This window comes from Hyperoodon ampullatus (assembly GCF_949752795.1).
Source record: "Hyperoodon ampullatus genome assembly, chromosome: 18".
NCBI lineage: Eukaryota > Metazoa > Chordata > Mammalia > Artiodactyla > Ziphiidae > Hyperoodon > Hyperoodon ampullatus.
In genome coordinates this window covers 31,801,153-31,828,058 of record NC_136931.1, presented here as the reverse complement: position 1 = coordinate 31,828,058, position 26,906 = coordinate 31,801,153, and the positions used below count along the sequence as shown (strand labels likewise).

The 26,906-nt window shown below is 36.5% G+C and overlaps 1 protein-coding gene across 7 annotated transcripts in view; it reads left to right on the top strand.

Moving 5' to 3' along the window:
* Positions 1-10,953, top strand: part of CHD9 (chromodomain helicase DNA binding protein 9) — a gene marked incomplete at its 5' end in the record, with an annotated part of 164,801 nt that extends 153,848 nt beyond the window's left edge. For 5 of the 7 annotated variants that reach the window (XM_079723134.1, XM_079723138.1, XM_079723137.1 and 2 more), the window contains 3 exons: positions 4,544-4,672; positions 7,570-7,674; positions 9,987-10,953. In XM_079723134.1, the coding sequence (XP_079579260.1) occupies positions 4,544-4,672; positions 7,570-7,674; positions 9,987-10,865 (1,113 nt within the window). In that variant the 3' untranslated portion in view covers positions 10,866-10,953. The remainder of the gene's footprint in view (positions 1-4,543; positions 4,673-7,569; positions 7,675-9,986) is intronic. The other 2 variants (XM_079723140.1, XM_079723139.1) reach the window with 1 other exon arrangement.
* Positions 10,954-26,906: the final 15,953 nt, after the last annotated feature.

Sequence of the window (26,906 nt, the reverse complement as noted above, 5' to 3'; positions counted from 1 at the left end):
CGTGGTATAATGTTGATTGTTCTCAGTTAATGTCTCAATTTGATCACTATTAATTTCAACTGGTCTACCCGACCGTGGAGCGCCATCCAGCGAGAAATCTCTAGCACGAAACTTTACAAACCACTTTTGACACGTTCGATCACTCGCAGCCCTTTCTCCATATACTGCACAAATCTGTTTTCATGTTTTGGTTGTGTTTTTACCTTTCTTGAAATAATAAAGCTTAATATGCTGAAAATGTTGCTTTTTTTCCTTCCACCTTCAGTATTAAAATGGCTACGCAAAAATTCACCAATTTTGATAAGTTTTTTTTTTAATGCATGCTGATATGACAGCTGTCACAATACAGTCTAACGAAATTGTTTCGAATGAAGTTAAAGACAACTAAGTGCTACTAGAGCCATCTTATGGAAAACACCAAACGAACCTTTTGGCCAACCCAATAAATAGTGCAAGGCCACACAGCTAATAAGTCTTAAATCCACTGTCCAAACTACTACACTTAAGATCTCATAAGAGGGCTTCCCTGGTGGCTCAGTGGTTAGGAGTCCGCCTGCCGATGCAGGGGACGCGGGTTTGTTCCCTGGTCCATGAGGATCCCACATGCCGCGGAGCCTGCGCGTCCGGAGCCTGTGCTCCGCAACGGGAGAGGCCACAGCAGTGAGAGGCCCGCGTACCGAAAACAAAACAAAACAAAACAAAAACGATCTCATAAGAATACACCTTCTGGTTCTCTTCAGATGCATGGTTTATATTAGTCAAAGATGAGAACAGATATATTCATTTGCATTTTTCTTATCCTCTGAAATACTTTCTACTCACTATCTTATGGGCGTATGGCTTTCTTACTCATAGAAATCTATTATTTAAGTTTGTAATGCTTTACTGTCAGATGCTGATGTACCAAATTTTGTATCAGTCTCCCTTGATGTTTCTATATATTTTAGAAGGTAAAAGAGTAATGGCATATCCTCTGTATAATGAAGTTAGTGGGCTTGTTCTATCTGCTTCCATTATGAAGATTAATTGGATAACCTATTGAAGTTGTCCCCTACCCCATGAACTTAAGGGCTGTCCTATTCACCTTGTATCCCCAGGACTTAGTACGTAATTCCTGATACAGAGGATGGTATCTAGCTCCTTGTAAATATTTACTGAGTCAGTGATTTTAAAAATTAAAAATGAAAGTCTTTTGGAGACTAAAAAGTACTATATAAAGGTAAAGTGATTGTTATTAACAGAAAAAAATTCATTACCTTATTTTTTCATGCAAAAGAACCACAAAAGCTCCAGTCCCTAGAATGTGACTGTAATTTATATATTTTTATATATTTGTATCTGTAATATATATTTAGTTTAATATTTTACATTGCTATTATTGTCCCCAAGATATAACCTGGTAGTCTAAAATAGGGAGCCTCAGTCTTGGCTTTTGAATGGCTTTCCTATCCCTAATTTTTTCAAAAGATGCCACAAATTCTCAAATAAACTTTCTCTTAATTCTTTTGATTTAAAAAAAAAAGCCAGGACTTCCCTAGTGGTGCAGTGGTTGAGAGTCCGCCTGCTGATGCAGAGAACGCGGGTTCATGCCCCGGTCCGGGAGGATCCCACATGCCGCGGAGCGGCTGGGCCCGTGGGCCATGGCCGCTGGGCCTGCGCATCCGGAGCCTGTGCTCCGCAACGGGAGAGGCCACAACAGTGAGAGGCCCACGTACCACAAAAAAAAAAAAAAAAAAAAAAGCCAAATAAAGCTCTTGTAATTAGGAGAGGAAGGGTTGTCAGTAAGGTGAGCAATCATAAAATGAGTATTGCAATTCTAAAAATAATGAGAATTGTTAGTTTAACCCTATACTTATTTTTATTTTATTTTATTTATTTATTTATTGGCTGTGTTGGGTCTTCGTTGCTTTGTGCGGGCTTTCTTTAGTTGGGGTGAGCAGGGGCTACTCTTTGTTGCAGTGCGCGGGCTTCTCGTTGTCGTGGCTTCTCTTGCTGCGGAGCACAGGCTCTAGGCACGTAGGCTTCAGTAGTTGTGGCACGTGGGCTCAGTAGTTGTGACTTGCGGGCTCTAGAGCTCAGGCTCAGTAGTTCTGGTGCACGGGCTTAGTTGCTCCGTGGCATGTGGGATCTTCCTGGGCCAGGGCTTGAACCTGTGTCCCTTGCATTGGCAGGCAGATTCTTAACCACTGTGCCACCAGGGAAGCCCATAACCCTATACTTATTAACATGTTAGAAAATAACATTCATTTATTCAGTCAGTAAATTTTTATCGAGCAGCTATTTTGTGCTAGTTACTATTTAAAGGGATTTAGGATAAAACTGAACAATATAAAGTTCTTGCCCTCGTGGCAGTTATACTCTAGTCTCTGAAGATTGTCATACCTTTCTCTTACCACTGCAAAGGAATCTTTATTACTTTTTTTTTTAACTTACAGAAGTACATCACTTTCCCTGCAAATAAACCTTTTGTCCTAATTTTTTATATAACTTTATTATTAAGATTTTAAAACATTGTTATAAGTAGCATTTGTTGGAGTACAGAATACAAGATAACAACTGGTATGATTTCCCAAGGGCACTTCACATTAATGGTGTCTTGGATCTCACACTTTTGCTGTGGTATCTGTACAACAAAATGATCATAACGTGGTATATGTACTATACCAGTGGTATGTATAAACTGCCATGGAAACTGATAAAAGAATAATTCCTCTGCCCAGGCAAAGTATCTGGGAAAAGATAGAAAATAGAGCTGACCTATGACTGGTGGATGATAAAAGAATAAGTAGACATTTGACCAGGTTAATACTGGTCAAATGCCTACTTATTCTAGGCAGGATAAGAGGAGGATACTCTAGGCATTATAGAACAATTATGAAGAGAGTCTAAAAAGGATATAGTCATAAAACAGTGACTAGTCTGATATTCCAGAGTATGTGAGGGAATGAGTGGGGTAATAGTAATTGGATAGAAAAGGTGAATTCAGTCCAGGCTGTGATGTGACTGGTGTGCCATGCTGAAGAGTTTGAGTTTTAGTCTGTTGGAATTTCTAATTGTTTAGAAATGACTATAGACATGAAGCCCTACTTTGTTAACAGTTGTTAACAGAGGTGAGCAGCATGGTTTGATGGAAAGAGTTTTTATTGCCACCTGCTAGCTGCATGACCTTGAGGAGAAGGTATCTTCTCTGAGCCTTGATTCCCATTTGTAAAATAAGAATAATATCTTTGGGGCTTCCCTGGTGGCGCAGTGGTTGAGAGTCCGCATGCCGATGCAGGGGACGCGGGTTCGTGCCCCAGTCCAGGAAGATCCCACATGCCGCGGAGCGGCTGGGCCCGTGAACCATGCCCGCTGACCCTGCGCTTCCGGAGCCTGTGCTCCGCAACGGGAGAGGCCACAGCAGTGAGAGGCCCGTGAACTGCAAAAAAAAAAGAATAATATCTTTGGGGGACTTCCCTGGTGGTCGAGTGGTGAAGACTCTGTGCTCCCAGTGCAGGGGGGCCCGTGTTTGATCCCTGGTCGGGGAACTAAGATCCCACATACCGCAACTAGAGAGCCTGCACACCACAACTACTGAGCCCACATGCTGTACAGTCTGCCCGCGCACTCTAGAACCTGCACGCCGCAACGAAGACCCAGAGCAGCCAAAATAAATGAATACATTTTTTTAAAAAAGAATAATATCTTTGAGTATTGTGAGGATTATGTGAAAAGAGATAAGAAAGTTTATAAGTGAGATGAAGAGAAATGAAAGCCACTAGTGTACACATATAAATGGTATCAGAGCACTGAGAAAATCTGATGTTTCAAGTGAAATTCATCAGGAGAAAATGTAAAGAGGAAGCTCTTCCAGCATTATTGATAACTCCTTCAGGTAACACTCTAGAAATACAGTGATCTTTGAGGGCATTTAAGGAAAGAACTAGCAATGTCCTCCTCATTTCAGGAGCCTACTTTCATACAGAAAGATAATACTGATCATTATTAATAATTGCCTTGAATAATTGTTTAAATATATAATTTGAGGAAAAGGTTCATGTAACATTGTCTTATTCAGCATTTTTATTAATATAAAAATATTTAAACCTTAAATATTTTTAACGTATAGCTATGGGGTAAATTCTTTAATATGATATATTGAAGATATGTGATAGAATATATGTAAGATATAATATAAATCTTCAATATGTAATATAAACAGTTGACCCTTGGACACTATGGGGGTCAGAGGTACTGATGCATGCCACCCCCACAGCCAAAAATTTGAGTATGACTTTACAGTTAGCCTCCATGTCCTCAGTTCTGCATCCCTGGGTGCAGTCAACCATGGATGCTGTAGTCCTGTAGTACGTATTTATTGAAGAAAATCCACATATGAGTGGGCCTGCACAGTTCAGACCCATGCTGTTCAAGGGTCAACTGTATTAATATATCTTATCTATAACATATCTTCAATTTTATATGACTAAATTTCTTGGATCAGCTTATTTGTACTAGTTGCACAGTTAGATTTTCAAGCCATTCCTTTGTCCATATATTTTAGAGAATGCAGCTCCATGAGGGGAGACCCAAGCAAAAAAGGCATCGTTGCAGAAACCCCAATAAACTAGATGTGAATAGTCTCACTGGAGAAGAACGTGTTCAGCTGATAAACAGAAGAAATGCCAGAAAGGTATTTATATATTTGTTGTTAATTTTTCATGTTGATTCACTGCTTAAGAGATCTCTAGAACACTTATTTCGTTATGCAGTATTTTCTAACAAACCTGGTTGGGTTAAATCTAGAAGATTTGCAGGAAAAGACATGGACTACAATTTTATGCAGTCTAATTTCAAATCCCACATCTTTGTCTAAGCTGTTGAATGAAATAAGCAAGTTAGTTTACATTATCTGTGCCTAAGCAGTGGCCCTGAGCAAGAGGATGCTAGTGGCCTCTAGTGGGTAGAGGCCCGGAATGCTGCTACACCTCCTGCAGCACAGGGGACAACCCCTACAACACCAGTCCAAAATGTCTGTAGTGCAAAATTTGAGAAACTCTGTTGAAAGGAGACACTGTTCTGATCATGACCATTTTAGATTTATATATTTATCACGTGATTTTCCATCATTTGGCTGTTAAGTGTCTTGTTCTATCAAAATTGGCATATTACATAATTTTCTGATAGATGGAAATAAAATGTCTTAAACAAAGGTACCTTATACACTAATAGTATCCCTGTGTTTACCTTCTTGCTTTATTGATTGATGAATGGTAACAGTCAGGTTTTTCCAAAGTCTATTTCTGAACCAAATGTGGCTCAACATTTGTTTCCCCGAATTGTGTCTGTTTTATGTTTGGATTGGTATATGTCTCCTTTACCTCCTAAAGTAAATGATAGAACACTTGTGGCACCCTTTTGTAAGTTCATAGCTTTGACATTTTTATTGTTTTCTATTCTGATGAGCAAGCAACAAAATAAGTAAGAAAGAAGAAATGGCCTCAGAGTAAGAACAGCAAATTTCTCATTGAGTTCCTTCACTCACAAATTAAATTACCCTACATAGCTCACATTAATTGCCTAGTTCTGTCTTGCTCTCTGTTAAATGACCTCACTGCTAGTATAAAAATACATGAAATCATTTGACTTTCTCAGAAGAAATACTGAAATTGGAAGAAAACTACCTTTAAAATAACAATTGTCTTAATATTATCATATGCACTAACTCATTAAAATTAATACTGATTTTTCCCCAATTTTGTAGAGATAGCTTATTCAGCTTTTGTTAGTGCTTTAAAGTGATGTCATAGATATATTAGGGGAAGAACAAGAAGACATTTTAGTTGCATTTTACTTAATTTTATGCTTGCATAGATTGTGTTACAAATCTTTGCACTTCATCTTATAATGAAATTAGCATTTCTAGATATGAATAAATTTCTGTTAGCCAGTTTTAAGGAAATGGAACCATTTTTTAAATTTTTACTTGTTAGGTTTAACATTAAACACCCTAAATTTTATTTTTCATTGTTGTAACCTGATAAAAGTCCTGTTCATTTCCTTTAGTTTGTAGATTTCTTTATTGTTCTGAGTTTCTAGAGTACAGACTTGAGGATTGATCAGTTACTAAGGAAAAGATCCACTTGCTGAATCCCCATAAACCATACAGCGGGCCTCCAGTTTAAACTGGAGCTTAATGAAGGTCATAATAAAAAGGAGATGGCAACAGAAACTTAAGAGGCTAAGTAAAGACTATAGGAAATACTAGATAAGAATACCTATAGGTATTATAACTGGCCATATTAAACCCTGTCTATATCCTAACAAGATACAGTATGTATTCATTCAAAAAGGTGTGGAAAAAGGAATTATTCAAGAAGTATCTTTAGACTCCAAAGGAACATTAAATTGGTAGGTTCAAATCATTTAAACATTTAAAGGGATATGTATATTTTTATACTTTTTAGGCTATCAGTTTACATAATAGATAAGTGCATGGGTTTTTGAGACCTGGGTTTGAAAGCTGATCCTAACACTTACTAGCTAGCTTTAGGCAACTTGTATAACTTCTCTGAGGCTTAGTTCCTTCATTTGAAAAATAGAAATAATACATTCTCAAATGGATGTAGTGAGTACTAAAATAAATTATGTACTCTAAAGTCCTTAGCACAATAGTTGGTAATATGATAATAATAATAATAGCTTATATTTATTATGTGCCAGAACCTTTGCTGAGGCACTTGAATTATCTCATCTTCATAAAACCCTATGAGGGAGGTGTTGTTGTTATCTCCATTTTGCAGATCAGAAAACTGAGGTTCAAAGAGATTTACTGATTTACCCTAGTTCATGTAGGTGGTACGTCTGACTCCAAAGCATATACTCTTAACTAGGCTACACTGCCTACCCAACATAGTAATTTCACAGTAAATGGTAGTTATTTATTTTACTGTTCCAGTAACTCAAAAACATTTAAGGGACTTCCCTGGTGGCACAGTAACTCAAAAACATTTAAGGGACTTCCCTGGTGGCACAGTGGTTAAGAACCCTCCTGCCAATGCAGGGGACACAGATTCGATCTCTGGTCCAGGAAGATGCCACATGCTACGGAGCAACTAAGCCCATGTACCACAACTATTGAGCCTGCGCTCTAGAGCCCACGAGCCACAACAACTGAGCCTGCGTGCCACAACTACTGAAGCCCACACACCTAGAGCCCGTGCTGCGCAACAAGAGAAGCCACCACAGTAAGAAGCCTGTGCACCGCAACGAAGAGTAGCCCCCGCTCACTGCAACTAGAGAAAGCCTGCCCGCAGCAATGAAGACCCAGTGCAGCCAAAATTAATTAATTAATTAATTTAAAAGGAAAAAAAACATTTAAAATTTACATTAGCACATGTTTATATAGTATATTAATAGTTCTTGTGGATTGTGGTAGTCCTTTTTAATGTAATAAAGATTGTCAAAAGTGGTTCAATGAATACATGTGTTTTAAAAAAATAAACTCTGTACAGCACAGAATAAAAGCAAGAAATGTCTTCATATTTAATAGTGCTTTTAAGTGTCTAACAATCTGTTTTTCATTTATAGGTTGGAGGTGCCTTTGCTCCCCCTCTGAAAGATTTATGTCGGTTCCTGAAAGAAAATACAGAATATGGAGTAGCTCCTGAATGGGGAGATGTTGTTAAGCAGTCTGTGAGTATTTCATAAATGCTAATTCAGAAATCATTTTTAAAATTAGATGCCATTTAATGATAACTTAGATTAAATTTTAAGTTAAGAATTAACAAAATAGGGCTTCCCTGGTGGTGCAGTGGTTAGGAATCTGCCTGCCAATGCAAGGGACACAGGTTCGATCCCTGGCCCAGGAAGATCCCACATGCCGCGGAGCAACTAAGCCCGTGCGCCACAACTACTGAAGCCCACGCGCCTAGAGCCGATGTTCTGCAACAAGGGAAGCCACAACAGTGAGAAGCCCACACGCAGCAACGAAGACCCAACACAGCCAAAAATAAATAAATTTATTTTTAAAAAATTAACAAAATATTCCAAGAATATGTGAAGATATTTTTTAGTTCACAATTTTTGTTTTGCAGAATATGTTACAAATTTCTCAGATGCTTTTGAGTTAGAATGCAGAATCAATATATGCTGATTTGTGTTTATTTTAATCTCTAAGATACTGTTTGAGCAATGCCACAATGAATAGTCAAAGATATTGGGCGGCAGGGGCAGGATTCTCTGGCGGTCCAGTGGTTAGAACTCTGCGCTTCCACTGCATGGGGCATGGGTTCGATCCCTGGTTGGGAAATTAAGATCCCACGTGCTGCACAGCCTGGCCTAATTAATCCACGTGCTGCACAGTGTGGCCTAATTGATTGATTGATTGATTGATTAAAAGGCATATTAAGAAAACAAAGATGGAGAAAGATATATATATGTAAGGTTATTCATCATAATATAGTAATAAAAATTGGGAATATACCAATGGTCCATCAATGTATTGAAAAACTGCAACTATTTAAAAAATTATATCTTAAAAGAACATCTAATGACAAGGGAGAAAAAGTTCACAGTATTGTTAAATGGGGTAGTAGTTAAGCTCTTGGAGTATCAAAGCCTAACCATGTGGTAAGTGCTGGATAAATAATAGCTATTATGTCTACAGGTGTCTAAATGAAAAAGACAGGCAGTAAACCTATGTGCAGTATGATTCTTTTTTTTTTTTAATTTTAGAAAAGAGGTGAAGAGAATTGTAAAATCTGTTTATATGCACAAGGGGAAGATGGAAGCACACATCCTGAAATGTTAGCAGTGGTTATCTCTGAACAGTGAAACTATGGATGATATTTTTCTTTGTATTTTTTGTTGTCGTGTTTTCTGTAGTGAACCCTAATGCTTTTGTAAAGAGAACAAATAAGTTGATCAATTCAAAACAGAATTTAAAAATAGTCCCATGAGAGACTTAAACCACTGTCTAGAGCTACAGTGTCACAAATGGTAGCCACCAGGCACATGTGGCTATTGAGCACTTGAAATTTGGCTAGTCTGAAGTAGGAGGTGTGGTAAGTGTGAAGCACTGTTAATGGATTTTGAAGCCTTAGTTTGGAAAAATGAATATAAAATATCTCAATAATATTCATAGATTACATATTGAAATGACAATGTTTTGTTATGTTAAATAGACTATATTGCTAAAATTTGTGTCACGTATTTCTGTTTTACCTTTTTTTTATTGTGGCTACTAGAAAATTTTAAATTACATATGTGGCTTACATTATTTCTATTGCACAGTGCTGGTCTAGTGGTTCTAAACTCCTAAAACTTTTAGGAATTTTGGCTCATTTGTTTGTTTTTTACTTCTAGGAGTTTTGAGCCCGAGAAAATCATGGGAGAATTTCAAGAAAGTAGCATAGGTTGCCCTCCATTGCCCTCGACTTGGTGCTTCCCGGTCTGCAGGTGCTACTGCTGTTCTGAGCCAAGTGATTTTTCCCCCCTGTTGATTCTCTTTTTCGGCTTGGCTCTGTCTCCTTTACTCCCAAAGTGATAGTCAGGAAAGAGTCATATGAAGCATCTCATTTTAATCTTTACTTACTTCTTCTGTCCTTTCCTTATTGTTCTTCCAGATTAAAAGAGGGGCACTTCTTTAGTCTTCTAGAGCAATTGGTGATGTGAAAAATGTAAGGGCATGGCAGTAATAACCCTCATGAAAAAATTTCTTCAGACCTTCTGTTTTCCAGAACTATTCTACTAACTTATGCCTCACAGTATAAAAGAGGGCCAGAGACCTCTTTCTGCCCTCTTAAGATAAAATGAGAAGAGCTGTTTCAAGCCACTACTTATACTAAGATGAAATTAGGTTATCTCTCTCATAATTGGTTATGTTATATCAATACAGAATAAGTTTATGAATGATTACCTATTTTTAATAGCTTATTTGTATCACAAACTAATAGCTATTGATTTTATTTGAAAATGGTTATTATTGATGAATTTTCTTTTTTTAGGGATTTCTTCCAGAAAGTATGTATGAACGTATTCTCACTGGTCCCGTTGTGAGAGAGGAAGTAAGCAGGCGAGGGAGACGGCCTAAAAGTGGAATTGCAAAGGCCACTGCGGCAGCAGCAGCTGCAACTGCCACCAGTATTTCAGGCAATCCTTTATTAGCCAATGGATTACTTCCAGGTGTGGACCTCACAACTCTTCAGGCCTTACAACAAAACCTACAAAACTTGCAGTCACTGCAAGTAACCGCAGGGCTGATGGGAATGCCTGCTGGCCTTTCTTCTGGAGGAGAAGCTAAAAACATGGCTGCCATGTTCCCCATGCTGCTGTCAGGAATGACTGGATTGCCAAATCTGTTGGGCATGGGAGGACTCCTGACAAAGCCTACAGAATCTGGAACAGAAGAAAAAAAGGGAAATGACTCTACGGAGCTAGAAGGAAAAAAAGAAAGGACAGAGAGCCAAAATTCAGAGAATGGTGGTGAAAGCTCTGTGTCAAGTTCTCCTTCAGCATCCTCTACTGCTGCATTAAGTGCAGCTGCAGCTGCCAACCCGTTAGCTCTTAACCCACTATTACTATCTAATATACTTTATCCAGGGATGCTTCTCACTCCAGGCCTTAATCTTCATATTCCAACTTTGTCCCAGTCCAATACTTTTGATGTACAGAAAAATAAAAACAGTGACTTAGGCTCGTCTAAGACTGTAGAAGTAAAGGAAGAAGATTCCAGAGTTAGAGATCAGGAAGACAAAGGGGGAACTGAACCGAGTCCTCTCAATGAAAACAGCACAGATGAGGGTTCAGAGAAAGCCGATGCTTCATCTGGATCTGATAGTACACCATCGTCATCTGAGGATTCAGATTCTAGTAATGAAGACTGATTCCCAGACTGCACTTAAATTATGAACTGATTTTGGATTTTTTTTCTTTAATTATTAATTGTAAATACCCCAGTGTTGAGTGCATCAATAACTTACTGACTGAACATTTCAGTTATTTGTTTAGAAGTGCAAACTGCTTTCAGAGACGTTTTGCATGTAATATTTCTTAAGATTCATAAGTTTCTGAACTCGTATGTACTATCAAATACATAAAGGTGTAAAATTACAACAAAAGGCATTATAATTTTGTTGGGGGTTAATTTTATGAAAATTATGCTCAATAAGAGTTGTATATTTAATATATTTGCAGTGAACACAGAATACTTTATGCATATTACTGATTTAATTTGAATATAGTTTTACAGCCTCCTTGACACCTATAATTTACAGATCAAAACTCAGCAATAATTTGGGCAGCTAATGAATGTCATGAAAGCTGTAGAATCTACATCACCATCCATTGCTTTAATTACATGAAAATGCTCTAGTGTTGTGATGCACTGCTGATATTTCCAATTCAGGTACAAGTGTGTTTTAAAGAAGAAATAAGTTTCCCAATCAGCCAATTTAACTGGCTACCTGTTACCTCAGCTGAGTTAGTTTAGGAAGTTTACATTCGTTTCTAATTCTATACTTGTTTTCAGGGGTTTTTTAAACACATCCTATATATCATGTTAATCTGGCAAGAAATATGACTTGCTTTTTGCTGAGCTTAACTCTTAAAATCAGTAAAATTAAGTCATGAAATAATCCTGTGTCATGTAATTTTGGCACCCTCTAGACATATTTAGTTTCAGCTCTTCAAAGTTTGGCCTCCTATTAGAAATAATTGTCTCAGATGAGTAATGTCTGTTTCCAGGGTTCAGAAAAGGCAAACTCATGAAATGCCACTGAAAAGAACTTTCAACACAGCATACTTCATGTAAAAGAAATTGTTTGTTTGCTTTATTTGTGTAGTTTCTATTTGTGTTTTACGTCATGGAAATATTCCAGAATTAACAGATAATAGGGTAAAGTAATATGCAGATAGTCTCAATTCATTTTGAGTTTCCTACGTATAAGCAGACTAAATGTTGCCCAGAATCAGTGTTGGGTTATCAGTTTATATTAAATATACTGAGTTGCCCATTTTGAAAATGCACTTTGAATAATCTCAAAAAAATATACATTACTCCTATGAACCACAAAAAATGAAGCCAAAGGCTTCTGATCAATTTCTTAGAACCCTTTACCATGTAAAATTTGTCTGATGTTTGATTTGTGATACAATTTCTCCTGCTAAAGCTGCTATTATTCTGACAAGGTAGAGGTCCAGGTTCACCTTCATATACATTTAAAACAATTAGAACTGAATTGGAAAGAAAATGTCATTTACATCCTAAGGAGAGATAAGTGTTAGCGTTTTTCTGGTACTTAAATAAGCCAGTGATAAAGTTTGCGAGGGGAAAAGTACCCAACTTCTCTCCCAGAGAAAAAATAACTTTTAGTATGTTTTGATAGAACTCTATTGCTTTGTCATGAATTAAGCAATTATATTGGATTTTCCAAGACCTTTACCAGTAAATTATGTTTCTGTATGTAAAATAACTAACCCCTTATTAGAGAGACAGTGTTATATGTATTTACAAAATTATATAAGTTCCATTGGGATTGTATTGATTTTTGTATTTTCCCGAAATAGTACTTTGAATTGATAGTCCTTTATGCAATGTCTTAGCAATAGTCACTATAATGCCCTTCCAGGAGAAGTGGGTAGTAATTCTTCATCATGAAAATGATATATTACATATTTAGTATCTTCCCTTTGCAGTATTGCACCTTTGTTTAACTAGAATACACCTATGAGATAGCCAAAGTTTTTCAAACACAGTTAACTTAGTTTGCCAGTAAAGTATTTCAGCACCATCCACATTTCCCTTCTCTCTCCCTAGTTATACCCACATGATCTTCATTCCTTTCTGTCTCCAATTTAAAATAAAGGGGGAAAAAGCCCTAGATCTTGTCACTAAAATCTAATTTATATCAAATTTATGAGATAAAGTATTTTCCTAATTATGATCAATTGAATTTGGTTAACATTTTAGTGATTCTCTTTCTATGTAATAAGGCAGTTGCAGTTTTCAAAGCATTAAGGCTAGTATTAACTTTAAACATTCTCTTGGGTTTCAAGACACTTCTATCTAGTACTGATTGGGGAAAAGTTGTCCAGCTATCAGCTTAAAAAAACATGCAAACATGGTTGTGTAAAGTTAAGGGTTATAAGAAAAGAAATCAGTAGAATTACATAATACTAAAGCTGCAGTTGAAAGGATATCCAAGTATGTGTTGGTAGTTACTAAAAGAATTATAGCTGTTATTGCCTTGTATTTATAGCCCTTGTTTCAGGTTTCATGATTCAAGTCTTAGTCCAATTTTTCTTTTGGACATTGCAATATTTACCAGTTGTGTTTTGTGTAGTCTGAATTTGCTTTCTGTAGTTGAGCAAACGTCTTAAAAAGTCATTTGTAATTTATTAAATTACTTTCTATGATGTTCTATAGAGCAAATGGAAGTTTAATTATTTTTTATTAAACATATTCTTTGACTACCCATGATGTCAGCCTCTGTACATGACAATGTTTTTTTATTTTTATATATAATTTATCTTATTCCAGTTATGAAAGAAACCATAGTCATAAATCTTTAAAAGGAAAGTGGAAGAATTTTTAAGAGACAGAAGTTGGCTATAATTATATCCACAATATTATTATTTCCTGAAGTTTTCTTCCCCTGGACCTTTAAAAATCCAGAAAGACCCAGAGATATACCTAACCTCTTAAAGAAGTCCATTTTGAAGATCAGTAATTATTTTTTCCCTTGGTCTTAGAGACTTTCCTAATTCATCACTGTTGTTTGCAATGTTTTTTTTGTTGTTGCTGTTGTTTTTTTTTTTTTTTTTTTTGCTGTACGCGGGCCTCTCGCTGTTGTGGCCTCTCCCGTTGCGGAGCACAGGCTCCGGACGTGCAGGCCCAGCAGCCACGGCCCACGGGCCCAGCTGCTCCGCGGCACGTGGGATCTTCCCGGACTGGGGCACGAACCCTCGTCCCCTGCATCGGCAGGCGGACTCTCAACCACTGCGCCACCAGGGAAGCCCTTTGCGATGTTTTTTTAATATGAAAGAAATTTGTTTTTCCTCGAACTACAAAAGTAGAACAGTGGAGTCTCATCACCCCTCATTTAACTTGAACACATTCAACTATACTGCCATGCGTTAGAAAACCTTTCTTTTTTGTAAAATATAGTAAACACAAGTCAACAGCTTCATCTGGTGCTCACCCAGAGGATCAGTAATATGTTCCACTGCTGGAGGAAGAATTGGCTATGTTGGATGTTTTTGAGAGAAGATACACTGTATAAAATGATGTATTCTATATATTTTGAGCTGTAGGAGGGAAAAAAGTGGTTTGGGGGGAGAGTAATTTTTGACTACAAGTAATGTTCACCTCATTCAATAAATTAAGAATTTAATCTCCACATAAATGCAACTTCAGTACAGTAAGCTATTTATTTTAAAATGCAGAAAAACAAAAAAATACTTAAATCATCCATAAACACACCCTAAAATACTGTTCATGTAGCTATCCAATCTTTTTATATGTATGTTATATACATGTAGTGGGTTGAATAGTGTCCTACAAAAATTCATGTCAACCCAGAATCCCAGAATGTGGCCTTAATTGGAAATAGGATCTTGGCAGATAAAATTAGTTAAGATGCAGTCATACTAGATTAGGGTGGGCCCTAAATCCAATGACTGTTGTCCTTATAAGAAGAGGAGGGGACATAAGAAACACAAGGAATAGGGCCACGAAGCGATAAGCAGAGATTGGTGCTGTGCAGCTACAAGCCAAGGAGCACCAAGGATTACCAGCAACCACCAGAAGCTAGGAGAGAAGCGTGAACAGATTCTCCTCCGGAGCCTCCAGAAGGAACCAACCTTGCCAACACCTTGATTTTGGACTTCTGGCCTGAACTGTGGTAGAATAAATTTCAGCTGTTTTAAGCCATCCAGTTTGTGGTAATTTGTTACGGTAGCTTTAGGAAACATACATTTTCATATTAAATCAATACTATATGGGACAGAATATTGGCTGTTTTGCCTTTAATATACTGGCCTCTATGTCAGTAAGTATCCTGCAATGTGATTTTTAATACATATATTGCTCATACAGGTGTAATTTATTTAACCAGGAACCGAAAAATGGACATTTGAGTTTATATATGCATTTTTTGCATCCATCCCTAATGATTTCCTTAACCCCTAGAAGTGAAAATACTTCTTTTGTTAAGGCTTTTGATTTGTGTTGCGAGTGCCAATGACATTAGTAACAATGTTACTAATTAGTAACAATTAGTAACATTATACTACTATTAGCAGCATACATTTTGTGCATGCTCATTTACCCCAAATTCTTACCAATACTGTGTATTGCATTTGAAATCATCTTTGCCTTTACTAACAGGCAAAAATAACATCTTTTTAAAAAACTGGAGTATGTTGATATACAATATTATGTATGTTACAGGTGTGCAATATAGTGATTCACAATTTTTAAAGGTTATACTCCACATAGTTATTATAAAATATTGGCTATATTCCCCATGTTGTACAATATATCCTTGTAGCATACTTCATACACAGTAGTTTGTACCTCTTAATCCCCTCCCCCTTATTGCCCCTCCCCCTTTCCCTTTCCCCACTGGTAACCACTAGTTCTCTATAGTTCTGAGTCTGCATTTTTGTTAAATTCACTAATTCATTCTATTTTTTAGATTTCACATGTAAGTGGTATCATACAGTATTTATCTTTGTCTGACTTATTTCACTTAGCATAATACCCTCCAAGGCCATCTGCATTGCTGCAAATGGCAAAATTCCATTCTTTTTATGGCTGAATAGTATTCCAGTGTGTGTGTGTGTGTGTGTGTGTGTGTGTATCCACATCTTAACATCTTAATGAATTTTTAAATCATTCTTCCTTTTTCTTAGTAAAAAATAAGACAGGATGTTATAGAAAATCATGGGGAAGAAGAGAGGAGGAGAAGCACAAAGTAAACAAAAAACCCATAATGTTGAATACTCAGACATAATTGTTAACCTTTGGATCATTTTTTTTGCATATACATATTATGTATTATTTTAATACGAGTGAAGTTAAACTGTACGTACCATTTTGTAACCTTTTTCTCATTTACTATATCATAATAATCTTCCCATACCATTAAAGAATCTTTCACATTTTTTTATACAGCCGGTTCTTATTAGTCCTCAATTTTATACACATCAGTGTATACATGTCAATTCCAACCGCCCAATTCATCACACCACCATCCTCACACACACACACCCTGCGGCTTTCCCCCCTTGATGTCCATAAGTTTGTTCTCTACATCTGTGTCTCAACTTCAGCCCTGCAAACCAGTTCATCTGTACCATTTTTCTAGGTTCCACATATGTGCGTTAATATACGATATTTGTTTTTCTCTTTCTGACTTACTTCAGTCTGTATGACAGTCTGTAGATCCATCCACATCTCAACAAATGATCCAATTTCGTTCCTTTTTATGGCTAATATTCCATCGTATATATGTACCAAAACTTCTTTATCCATTCGTCTGTCGATGGGCATTTAGGTTGCTTCCATGACCTGGCTATTGTAAATAGTGCTGCAATGAACATTGGGGTGCATGTGCCTTTTTGAATTATGGTTTTCTCTGGGTATATGCCCAGGAGTGGGATTGCTGGATCATATGGTAGTTCTATTTTTAGTTTTTTAAGGAACCCCCATACTGTTCTCCATAGTGGCTGTATCAATTTACATTCCCACCAACAGTGCAAGAGTGTTCCCTTTTCTCCACACCCTCTCCACCATTCGCTGTTTGTAGATTTTCTGATGATGCCCATTTTAACTGGTGTGAGGTGATACTTCATTGTACTTTTGATTTGCATTTCTCTAATAATTAGTGATGTTGAGCAGCTTTTCATGTGCTTCTTGGCCATCTGTATGTCTTCTTTGGAGAAATGTCTATTTAGGTCTTCTGCCCATTTTTGGATTGGGTTGTTTGTTTCTTTAATATTGAGCTGCATGAGCTGTTTATATATTTTGGAGATTAATCCTTTGTCCGTTGATTCGTTTGCAAATATTTTCTCCCATTCTGAGGGTTGTCTTTTAGTCTTGTTTATGGTTTCCTTTGCTGTACAAAGGCTTTGAAGTTTCATTAGGTCCCATTTGTTTATTTTTTGTTTTGATTTCCATTACTCTAGGAGGTGGATCAAAAAAGATCTTGCTGTGATTTATGTCAAAGAGTGTTCTTCCTATGTTTTCCTCTAAGAGTTTTATAGTGTCTGGTCTTACATTTAGGTCTCGAATCCATTTTGATTTTATTTTTGTGTATGGTGTTAGAGAGTGTTCTAATTTCATTCTTTTACATGTAGCTGTCCAGTTTTCCCAGCACCACTTATTGAAGAGACTGTCTTTTCTCCATTGTATATCCTTGCCTCCTTTGTCATAGATTAGTTGACCATAGGTGCATGAGTTTATCTCTGGGCTTTCTATCTTGTTCCATTGATCTGTGTTTCTGTTTTTGTGCCAGTACCATATTGTCTTGATTACTGTAGCTTTGTAGTATAGTCTGAAGTCAGGGAGTCTGATTCCTCCAGCTCCATTTTTTTCCCTCAAGACTCCTTTGGCTATTTGGGGTCTTTTGTGTCTCCATACAAATTTTAAGATTTTTTGTTCTAGTTCTGTAAAAAAAGCCATTGGTAATTTGATAGGGATTGCATTGCATCTGTAGATTGCTTTGGATAGTATAGTCATTTTCACAATATTGATTCTTTGAATCCAAGAACATTATATATCTCTCAATGTGTTGGTATCATCTTTAATTTCCTTCATCAGTGTCTTATAGTTTTCTGCACAAAGGTCTCTTGTCTCCATAGGTAGGTTTATTCCTAGGTATTTTATTCTTTTTGTTGCAATGGCAAATGGGAGTGTTTCCTTAATTTCTCTTTCAGATTTTTCATCATTAGTGTATAGGAATGCAAGAGATTTCTGTGCATTAATTTTGTATCCTGCTACTTTACCAAATTCTTTGATTAGCTCTCTAGTAGTTTTCTGGTGGCGTCTTTAGGATTCTCTATGTATAGTATCATGTCATCTGCAAACAGTGACAGTTTTACTTCTTCTTTTCCAATTTATATTCCTTTTATTTCTTTTTCTTCTCTGATTGCTGTGGCTAGGACTTCCAAAACTATGTTGAATAATAGTGTTGAGAGTGGACATCCTTGTCTTGTTCCTGATCTTAGTGGAAATGCTTTCAGTTTTTCACCATTGAGAATGATGTTTCCAGTGGGTTTGTCATATATGGCCTTTATTATGTTGAAGTAGGTTCCCTCTGTGCCCACTATCTGGAGAGTTTTTATCATAAATAGGTGTTGAATTTTGTCAAAAGCTTTTTCTGCATCTATTGAGATGATCATATGGTTTTTATTCTTCAATTTGTTAATATGGTGTATCACATTGATTGATTTGCATATATTGAAAAATCCTTGCCTCCCTGGGATAAATCCCACTTGATCATGGTGTGTGATCCTTTTAATGTATTGTTGCATTCTGTTTGCTAGTATTTTGTTGAGGATTTTTGCATCTATATGCATCAGTGGTATTGGTCTGTAATATTCTTTTTTTGTAGTATCTTTGGTTTTGGCATCAAGATGATGGTGGCCTCATAGAATGAGTTTGGGAATGTTCCTTCCTCTACAATTTTTTGGAAGAATTTGAGAAGGATGGGTGTTAGCTCTTCTCTAAATGTTTGATAGAATTCACCTGTGAAGCCATCTGGTCCTGGACTTTTGTTTGTTGGAAGATTTTTAATCACATTTTCTATTTCATTACTTGTGATTGGTCTGTTCATATTTTCTATTTCTTCCTGGTTCAGTCTTGGAAGGTTATACCTTTCTAAGAATTTGTCCATTTCTTCCAGGTTGTCCATTTTATTGGCATAGAGTTGCTTGTAGTAGTCTCTTAGGATGCTTTGTATTTCTGCGATGTCTGTTGCAACTTCTCCTTTTTCATTTCTGATTTTATTGATTTGAGTCCTCTCCCTTTTTTTCTTGATGAGTCTGGCTAATGGTTTATCAATTTTGTTTATCTTCTCAAAGAAACAGCTTTTAGTTTTATTGCTCTTTGCTATTGTTTTCTTTGTTTCTATTTCATTTATTTCTGCTCTGATCTTTATGATTTCTTTCCTTCTGCTAACTTTGGGTTTTGTTTGTTCTTCTTTCTCTAGTTCCCTTAGGTGTAAGGTAAGATTGTTTATTTGAGATTTTTATTGTTTCTTGAGGTAGGCTTGTATAGCTATAAACTTCCCTCTTAGAACTGCTTTTGTTGCATCCCATAGGTTTTGGATCATCGTGTTTTCATTATCATTTGTTTATAGGTATTTTTTTATTTCCTCTTTGATTTCTTCAGTGATCTCTTGGTTATTTAGTAATGTATTGTTTGGCCTCAATGTGTTTGTGTTTTTTACATATTTTTCCCTGTCATTCATTTCTAATTTCATAGCATTGTGGTCAGAAAAGATGCTGGATATGATTTCAATTTTCTTAAATTTACTGAGGCTTGATTTGTGACCCAAGATGTGATCTATACTGGCGAATGTTCCATGCGCACTTGAGAAGAAAGTGTAATCTGCTGTTTTTGGATGGAATGTCCTATAAATATCAATTAAATCTATCTGGTCTGTTGTGTCATTTAAAGCTTCTGTTTCCTTATTTATTTTCATTTTGAATGATCTGTCCTTTGGTGTAAGTGAGGTGTTAAAGTCCCCCACTATTATTGTGTTACTGTCGATTTCCTGTTTTATAACTGTTAGCAGTTGCCTTATCTATTGAGGTGCTCCTATGTTGGGTGCATATATATTTATAATTGTTATATCTTCTTCTTGGATTGATCCATTGATCATTATGTAGTGTCCTTCCTTGTCTCTTGTAACATTCTTTATTTTAAAGTCTATTTTATCAGATATGAGTATTGCTACTCCAGCTTTCTTTTGATTTCCATTTGCATGGAATATCTCTTTCCATCCCCTCACTTTCAGTCTGTATGTGTCCCTAGGTCTGAAGTGGGTCACTTTTAGACAGCATATATATGGGTCTTGTTTCTGTATCCATTCAGTAAGCCTGTGTCTTTTGGTTGGAGCATTTAATCCACTCACATTTAAGGTAATTATTGATATGTATGTTCCTTTTTTTTTTTTTTTTTTTTTTTTTGCGGTACGCGGGCCTCTCACTGTCGTGGCCTCTCCCGTTGCGGAGCACAGGCTCCAGACATGCAGGCTCAGTGGCCATGGCTCACGGCCCCAGCTGCTCCGTGGCATGTGGGATCTTCCTGGACCGGGGCACGAGCCCGTGTCCCCTGCATCGGCAGGCGGACTCTCAACCACTGCGCCACCAGGGAAGCCCGATATGTATGTTCTTATGACCATTTTCTTAATTGTTTTGGGTTTGTTTTTGTAGGTCTTTTTCTTCTCTTGTGTTTCCCACTTAGAGAAGTTCCTTTAGCATTTGTTATAGAGCTGGTTTGGTGCTGCTGAATTCTCTTAGCTTTTGCTTGTCTGTAAAGCTTTTGATTTCTCCATCGAATCTGAATGAGATCCTTGCCGGATAGAGTAATCTTGGTTGTCGGTTCTTCCCTTTCATCACTTTAAGTATATCATGCCACTCCCTTCTGACTTTTAGAGTTTCTGCTGAGAAATCAGCTGTTAACCTTATGGGAGTTCCCTTGTATGTTATTTGTCATTTTTCCCTTGCTGCTTTCAATAATTTTTCTTTGTGTTTAATTTTTGCCAGTTTGATTGCTATGTGTCTCGGCGTGTTTTTCCTTGGGTTTATCCTGTATGGAATTCGCTGTGCTTCCTGGACTTAGGTGGCTATTTCCTTTCCCATGTTAGGGAATTTTTCAACTATAATCTCTTCAAATATTTTCTTGGGTCCTTTCTCTCTCTCTTCTCCTTCTGGGACCCCTATAATGCGAATGTTGTTGCGTTTAATATTGTCCCAGAGGTCTCTTAGGCTGTCTTAATTTCTTTTCATTCTTTTTTCTTTATTCTGTTCCACAGCAGTGAATTCCACCATTCTGTCTTCCAGGTCACTTATCCATTCTTCTGCCTCAGTTATTCTGCTATTGATTCCTTCTAGTGTAGTTTTCATTTCAGTTTTTGTATTGTTCATCTCTGTTTGTTTGTTCTTTAATTCTTCTAGGTCTTTGTTAGACATTTCTTGCATCTTCTTGATCTCTGCCTCCGTTCTTTTTCCGAGGTCCTGAATCATCTTCACTATCATTATTCTGAATTCTTTTTCTGGAAGGTTGCCTACCTCCACTTCATTTAGTTGTTTTTCAAAGGTTTTATCTTGTTCCTTCATCTGGTACATAGCCCTCTGCCTTTTCATCTTGTGTATCTTTCTGTGAATGTGGTTTTTGATCCACAGGCTGCAGGACTGTAGTTCTTCTTGCTTCTGCTGTCTACCCTCTCTTTCACATTTTTAAGTGGTTTCTCATTCCACATTTATATATATGTAGAAACATCATAATTTATTTAATACCCAATTATTGAGCATTTAGATATTTTTCAGTTTGGGGCTATTTAAACAGTAATGTGTTTGTAGTCAAATCTTTGCATACACTGATTTTTTTTATTAGAATAAATACCTAGGCATGAAATAATAATGTTCAAATTTTAAGACCCGTTTGATTGTTGTCATTTTATACCCCAACAGTAGAGTATAAAACTACTTTCTTATCTATGTCACCTTAGCAGTACTGGGCATTATAACTTTTTTGAAGTCTCTGTCAATTTGATACATAAAAAGTAGACTCTTTTTTTAGTTTATTTTGGTAACATATAGTATAAGATAGGAATCTTAATTTGAATTTTTCTAGAGAGCTATGCAATGTCCCAGCATCATGTAGTATATAATCTCTCCACTAATTTGATGTACCTGCATTGGTCATAGTCTAAGTAATTCATACATGTATATGTATATGTGAATTATTTAGGTATATATGATTTAGACCATATCTATCATAGATACACATGATATATCAGTAGTATATCATGTAAGGAGTAACCATAAGAAAAGTGGAGTAGCTATGCTAATAAAAGAGTAATAGACTTCAGAACAAACCAAAAGAAAAAGAGTTACTAGAAATAAAGGAGAACATTTTACAATGATTAAAGGGTTAATCTGTCAGGAAAATATAACAATTATAGACATGTGTGCATCTAACAACAGGGCCACAAAATACATGAATCAAAACCTAACAAAATTGAAAGGAAAAATATACAATTCAACAATAATATTTGGAGACTAATACCTCACTTTCAATAATAAATAGAGCAAGAAGGCCAAAGGTCAACAAGAAAACAGATTTCAACAACACTATAAATCAACTAGACCTAAGAAACATCTATTGGACACCACTCAACAATAGCAGAATGCACATTCATAAAGCACACAAGGACCATTCTGCAGGATAGACCACATAGTAGGTCATAAAACAAGTCTCAAATTTAAAAAGATTCAATCATACAAAGTATGCCCTGCAACCACAAAAGAATGAAATTAGAAATCAGTAACAAAGCTTGGAAATTTACAAATATGTGAAAAACAACATACTCATACATAAGTAGTCAAAGAAGAAATCTCAAAAGAAGTTAAAAAATATTTTGAGATGAATGGAAACAAACAAGTAATATACCAAAACATATGAGATATAACCAAAGCAGTGCACAAAGGGAAATGTATAGCTGTAAATATCTACATTAAGAAAAAAAATCACAAATCAACCCAACTTTGCACTTTAAGAAACTAGGAAAAGCTCAAACTAAACCCAAAGCAAGAAGTAAGGAAATAAAGATTAGAGCATAATTACTGAAATAGAAAATAGAGAAAATTAATGAAACCAAAAGGTAATTCTTTAAAAATATCAACAAAATTGACAAACCTTTATCTAGACTGATCAACAAAAAAAGAGAAGACTCAAATTTCTAGAACCAGGGAATTCACTAGTGGTTTAGTGGTTGGAATTCTGTGCTTTCACTGCTGAGGGCCTGAGTTCAATCCCTGACTGGGGAATTGAGATCCTGCAAGCTGAGTAGTACAGCAAAAAAAAAAAAAAAAAATTACTAGAATCAAAAGGGAACATCATTCCTACCAATATTACAGAAATAAAAATCATTATAAGGGAATATTATGAATAATTGTATGCCAATAAATTAGATAACCTAGATTGAAGTGGACAAATTTCAAGAAAGACACAAACTAGTGAAACTGAATCAAGAAGAAATAGAGGGACTTCCCTGATGGTGCAGTGGTTAAGAATCCGCCTGCCAATGCAGGGGACATGGGTTTGAGCCCTGGTCCAGGAAGATCCCGCATGCTGCAGAGCAACGAAGCCCGTGCGCCACAACTACTGAGCCTGTGCTCTAGGGCCCGCGAGCCACAACTACTGAGCCTGTGCACCTAGAGCCCATGCACTGCAACGAAGAGTAGCCCCCACTCACCGCAACTAGAGGAAGCCTGCATGCATCAACAAAGACCCAACACAGTCAAAAATAAATTAATTAAATAAATTTTTTAAAAAAGAAAGTAAATTAGTGGTTGCCTAGGATTGGAGGTGTTGGACTGCTCATGGTTATGGGGTTTCTTCATGGGATGATGAAAATGCTCTAAACAGATTTTGGTTTGTTCCATAACTGTGAATATACTGAAAACAACTGAACTGTATACTTTAAATGGGTGAGTTGTATGGTGTATGGATTGTATCTCAATAAAGTTGCTTTTAAGAACTGACAGAAAGTAAAATGTACAAACTCAATGTAAAATCTTTAAATTTTTAACCTTACTAAGTACCCACTTTGTCCCTCTACTGGAGTTCCTACTGACATGTGGAAACCTCTGCCCCCTCCACCTACCCCTTTTTCTGATCCATGAGGCTCAAACTAGCTAGCAGCTCCTGCTACTAAAGCACTCCCTGGGGACCAAGGGGAAAAGCAAGAGTTCTGGAACCTCTTCTCCTCCTCTGCGCATTTATTCCCAAGGTGATCTCATCCAGTCTTTCTTTTTAATTATTTTTTTCCTTTTAAAAAAATTTTTATTGAAATATAGTTAATTTACAATGTTGTGTTAGTTTCAGGTGTACAGCAAAGTAATTTAGTTATATGTTTTTTTATAAGTTCTTTTTCAGATTCTTCTCCCTTATAGGTTATTATAAAATACTGAGTACAGTTCCCTGTGCTATACAGTAGGTCCTTACTGATTATCTATTTTATATGGAGTAGTGTGTATATGTTAATCCCAAACTCATAATTTATCCGTCCTTCCCCCTTCCCCTTTGGTAACCATAAATTTGTTTTCTATGTCTGTGGATCTATTTCTGTTTTGTGTATAAGTTCGTTTGTATCATCTTTTATTTTTAGATTCCACATGTAAGCGATATCATGATATTTGTCTTTCTCTGTCTAACTTACTTCACTTAGTATGATAATCTCTATGTCCATCCATGTTGCTGCAAATGACATTATTTCATTCTTTTTTAGGGCTGAGTAACATTCCATTGTATGTACATACCACATCTTCTTTATCCGCTCATTTGTCAATGGACATTTCGGTTGCTTCCATATCTTGGCTATTGTAGATAGTGTTGCAATGAACATTGGGGTGCAGGTATCTTTTGGAAATGTGGTTTTCTTATGGAGAGCAATCTGCTTTACCTAAAGTCCACCAATTTAAATGTAAATCTCATTCATAAACACCCTCACAGAATCATCCTAAATAGTGTTTGACCAAATCTCTAGGCACAGTGGCCCAGTAACGTTAACACATAAACTTAACCATCACAACTTCTATGTTAAGACGAAATTGTGGTAAAAGGAAAGACAGAAGCAGGAAGGCCAGATGGAAGGACATTGCAAGGATGCTGGTAAGAGAAGATGGAAGCTTGGATCAGACGACTGGCAATGGAGGAGCTGAGAGGTGGATGGATTTTGAGTAAGTGAAGACTGAGCTGGTGGATTGGATGGAGAAGGTGAGAGAAAGAGGAATCAAGGATGACTCCAAAGTTCTTTGGCCTAGTCAACTGGAAGAATGATGTTGCCTTTTCCTGAGGGGTGAAAAATGGAGACCATGGAGTTCGGGGATGGGCTTCGATGACCTGAGAATGGAAGAGTAAGGGTTCAGTGGGCACAGGGGACAGCAGAGAGGACAGAGCCCCTGCTCCTGGCCTTGAAGCCTGGGGGATATGAGGAAATGCTGGGAGTTCCAGAGCACACAAGGATTCGGTGGTCATGGAGGAGAAAGATATTTCATCCTGACCAAAGCAACTCAAGAGAGGAATGACTGGAAGGGTTTGTATTTTTTTTTCTTTTTTTTAATTGAAGTATAGTTGATTTACAATGTTGTGTTAGTTTCATGTGTACAACAAAGTGATTCAGTTTTTTATACACACACACGTATATATATATATATATATATATATATATATAGTTTCATGTGTACAACAGTGATTCAGTTTTTTATACACACACACACACTCATATATATATATATACATATATATATATATATATATACATATATATATTCTTTTTCAGATTCTTTTCCCTTACAGATTATTATAAATGTGCTATGCAAGGGTTTGCATTTTTTTAATGAAAACAGGAAATCAGTCTGATCAGCCTGGTCAATTTCATCTCAGGAGCACTGCGCCTCACAGAATTCAGTGGTGGCCTTGAAGTCAAACTAGGTGTTTAGTTAAATGAATATTAATTGAACTACTGTTAAGTGATCAACACTGTTCTAGGTTTTGGAGACAGAGTGTCACTGTTCTCCTTACCCTAAAGCCTTAAGTGGCATCCAATCACCTTTAGCATCAAGTCCAAAATCTTAACCAGAGCTTTGACCTCATCTCTATCCATACCTCCTGTTCCTCTTGCTTTTTACACTTCAACCACATTCGTATTCCTATAACTCCCTGAACCACCCTTGCTTTTTCCCAATTCGAGGTCTTTGAAAAAGCTTTATCCTCTACCTGAAATGAACCGTTTCCTTCTTCTAGTTATGACTTTTAGATTTCTCCTCAGGGAAATGAAGGGGAAGAAGGGAAAGCCTTTGTCCACCTCCAACCACCCAGGCACTCCTGCCCCTGTGCCTGAGAAAGGTCTTCTGGGATGCAATCCTGTAGTTCCCTGACTTTCTTTTTTTGGTAATATATTCACACTTGATAATTACTTGTTCTAGGTCTTTTTTTTTCATGAGATCATAAGCTCTTGAGGGCAGAGACCATGCATATACCATTCACTACTATATCTTCAGTGTTTGGCAAAGTACTTGACACATAGTAGGCACTCACTAAACATTTGCTGAATATTTGAGTGGATGGATGACAGGATCTCTGGCTAACTGAATTAATGAATAAATGAGTGAAAGAATAATCAGACCCCAAGAACTAAACCTCTGGAATAACCAAGATTGATTTCTCTTTTTTTTTAATTCTTTTTAAAATTGAGATAAAATTGATATACAACATTGTATTAGTTTTAGGTGTACAACATAGTGATTTAATATATGTGTGTGTATATATATATATATATATATATATATATATATATATATATATATATGATTATCACAAGAAATTTAGTTAACATCTATAACCACACATGGGTACAAATTTTTTGTGTGTGTGACATGAAATTTTAAGATTTATTCTCTTGGCAACTTTCAAATACACAATATGGTATAGTTAACTATAGTCACCATGTTGTGCATTATATCCCCATAACTTATCTATTTTATAACTGGACGTTTGTACCTTTTGTCCACCCATTTTTTTCACCCATTTCACTTACCCACTATTGCCCACATCTGGCAACCACCAATCTGTTCTCTGTATCTAGGAGTTTGGTTTTTGGTTTTTTTTTTTTTTTTTTTTTTTAGATTTC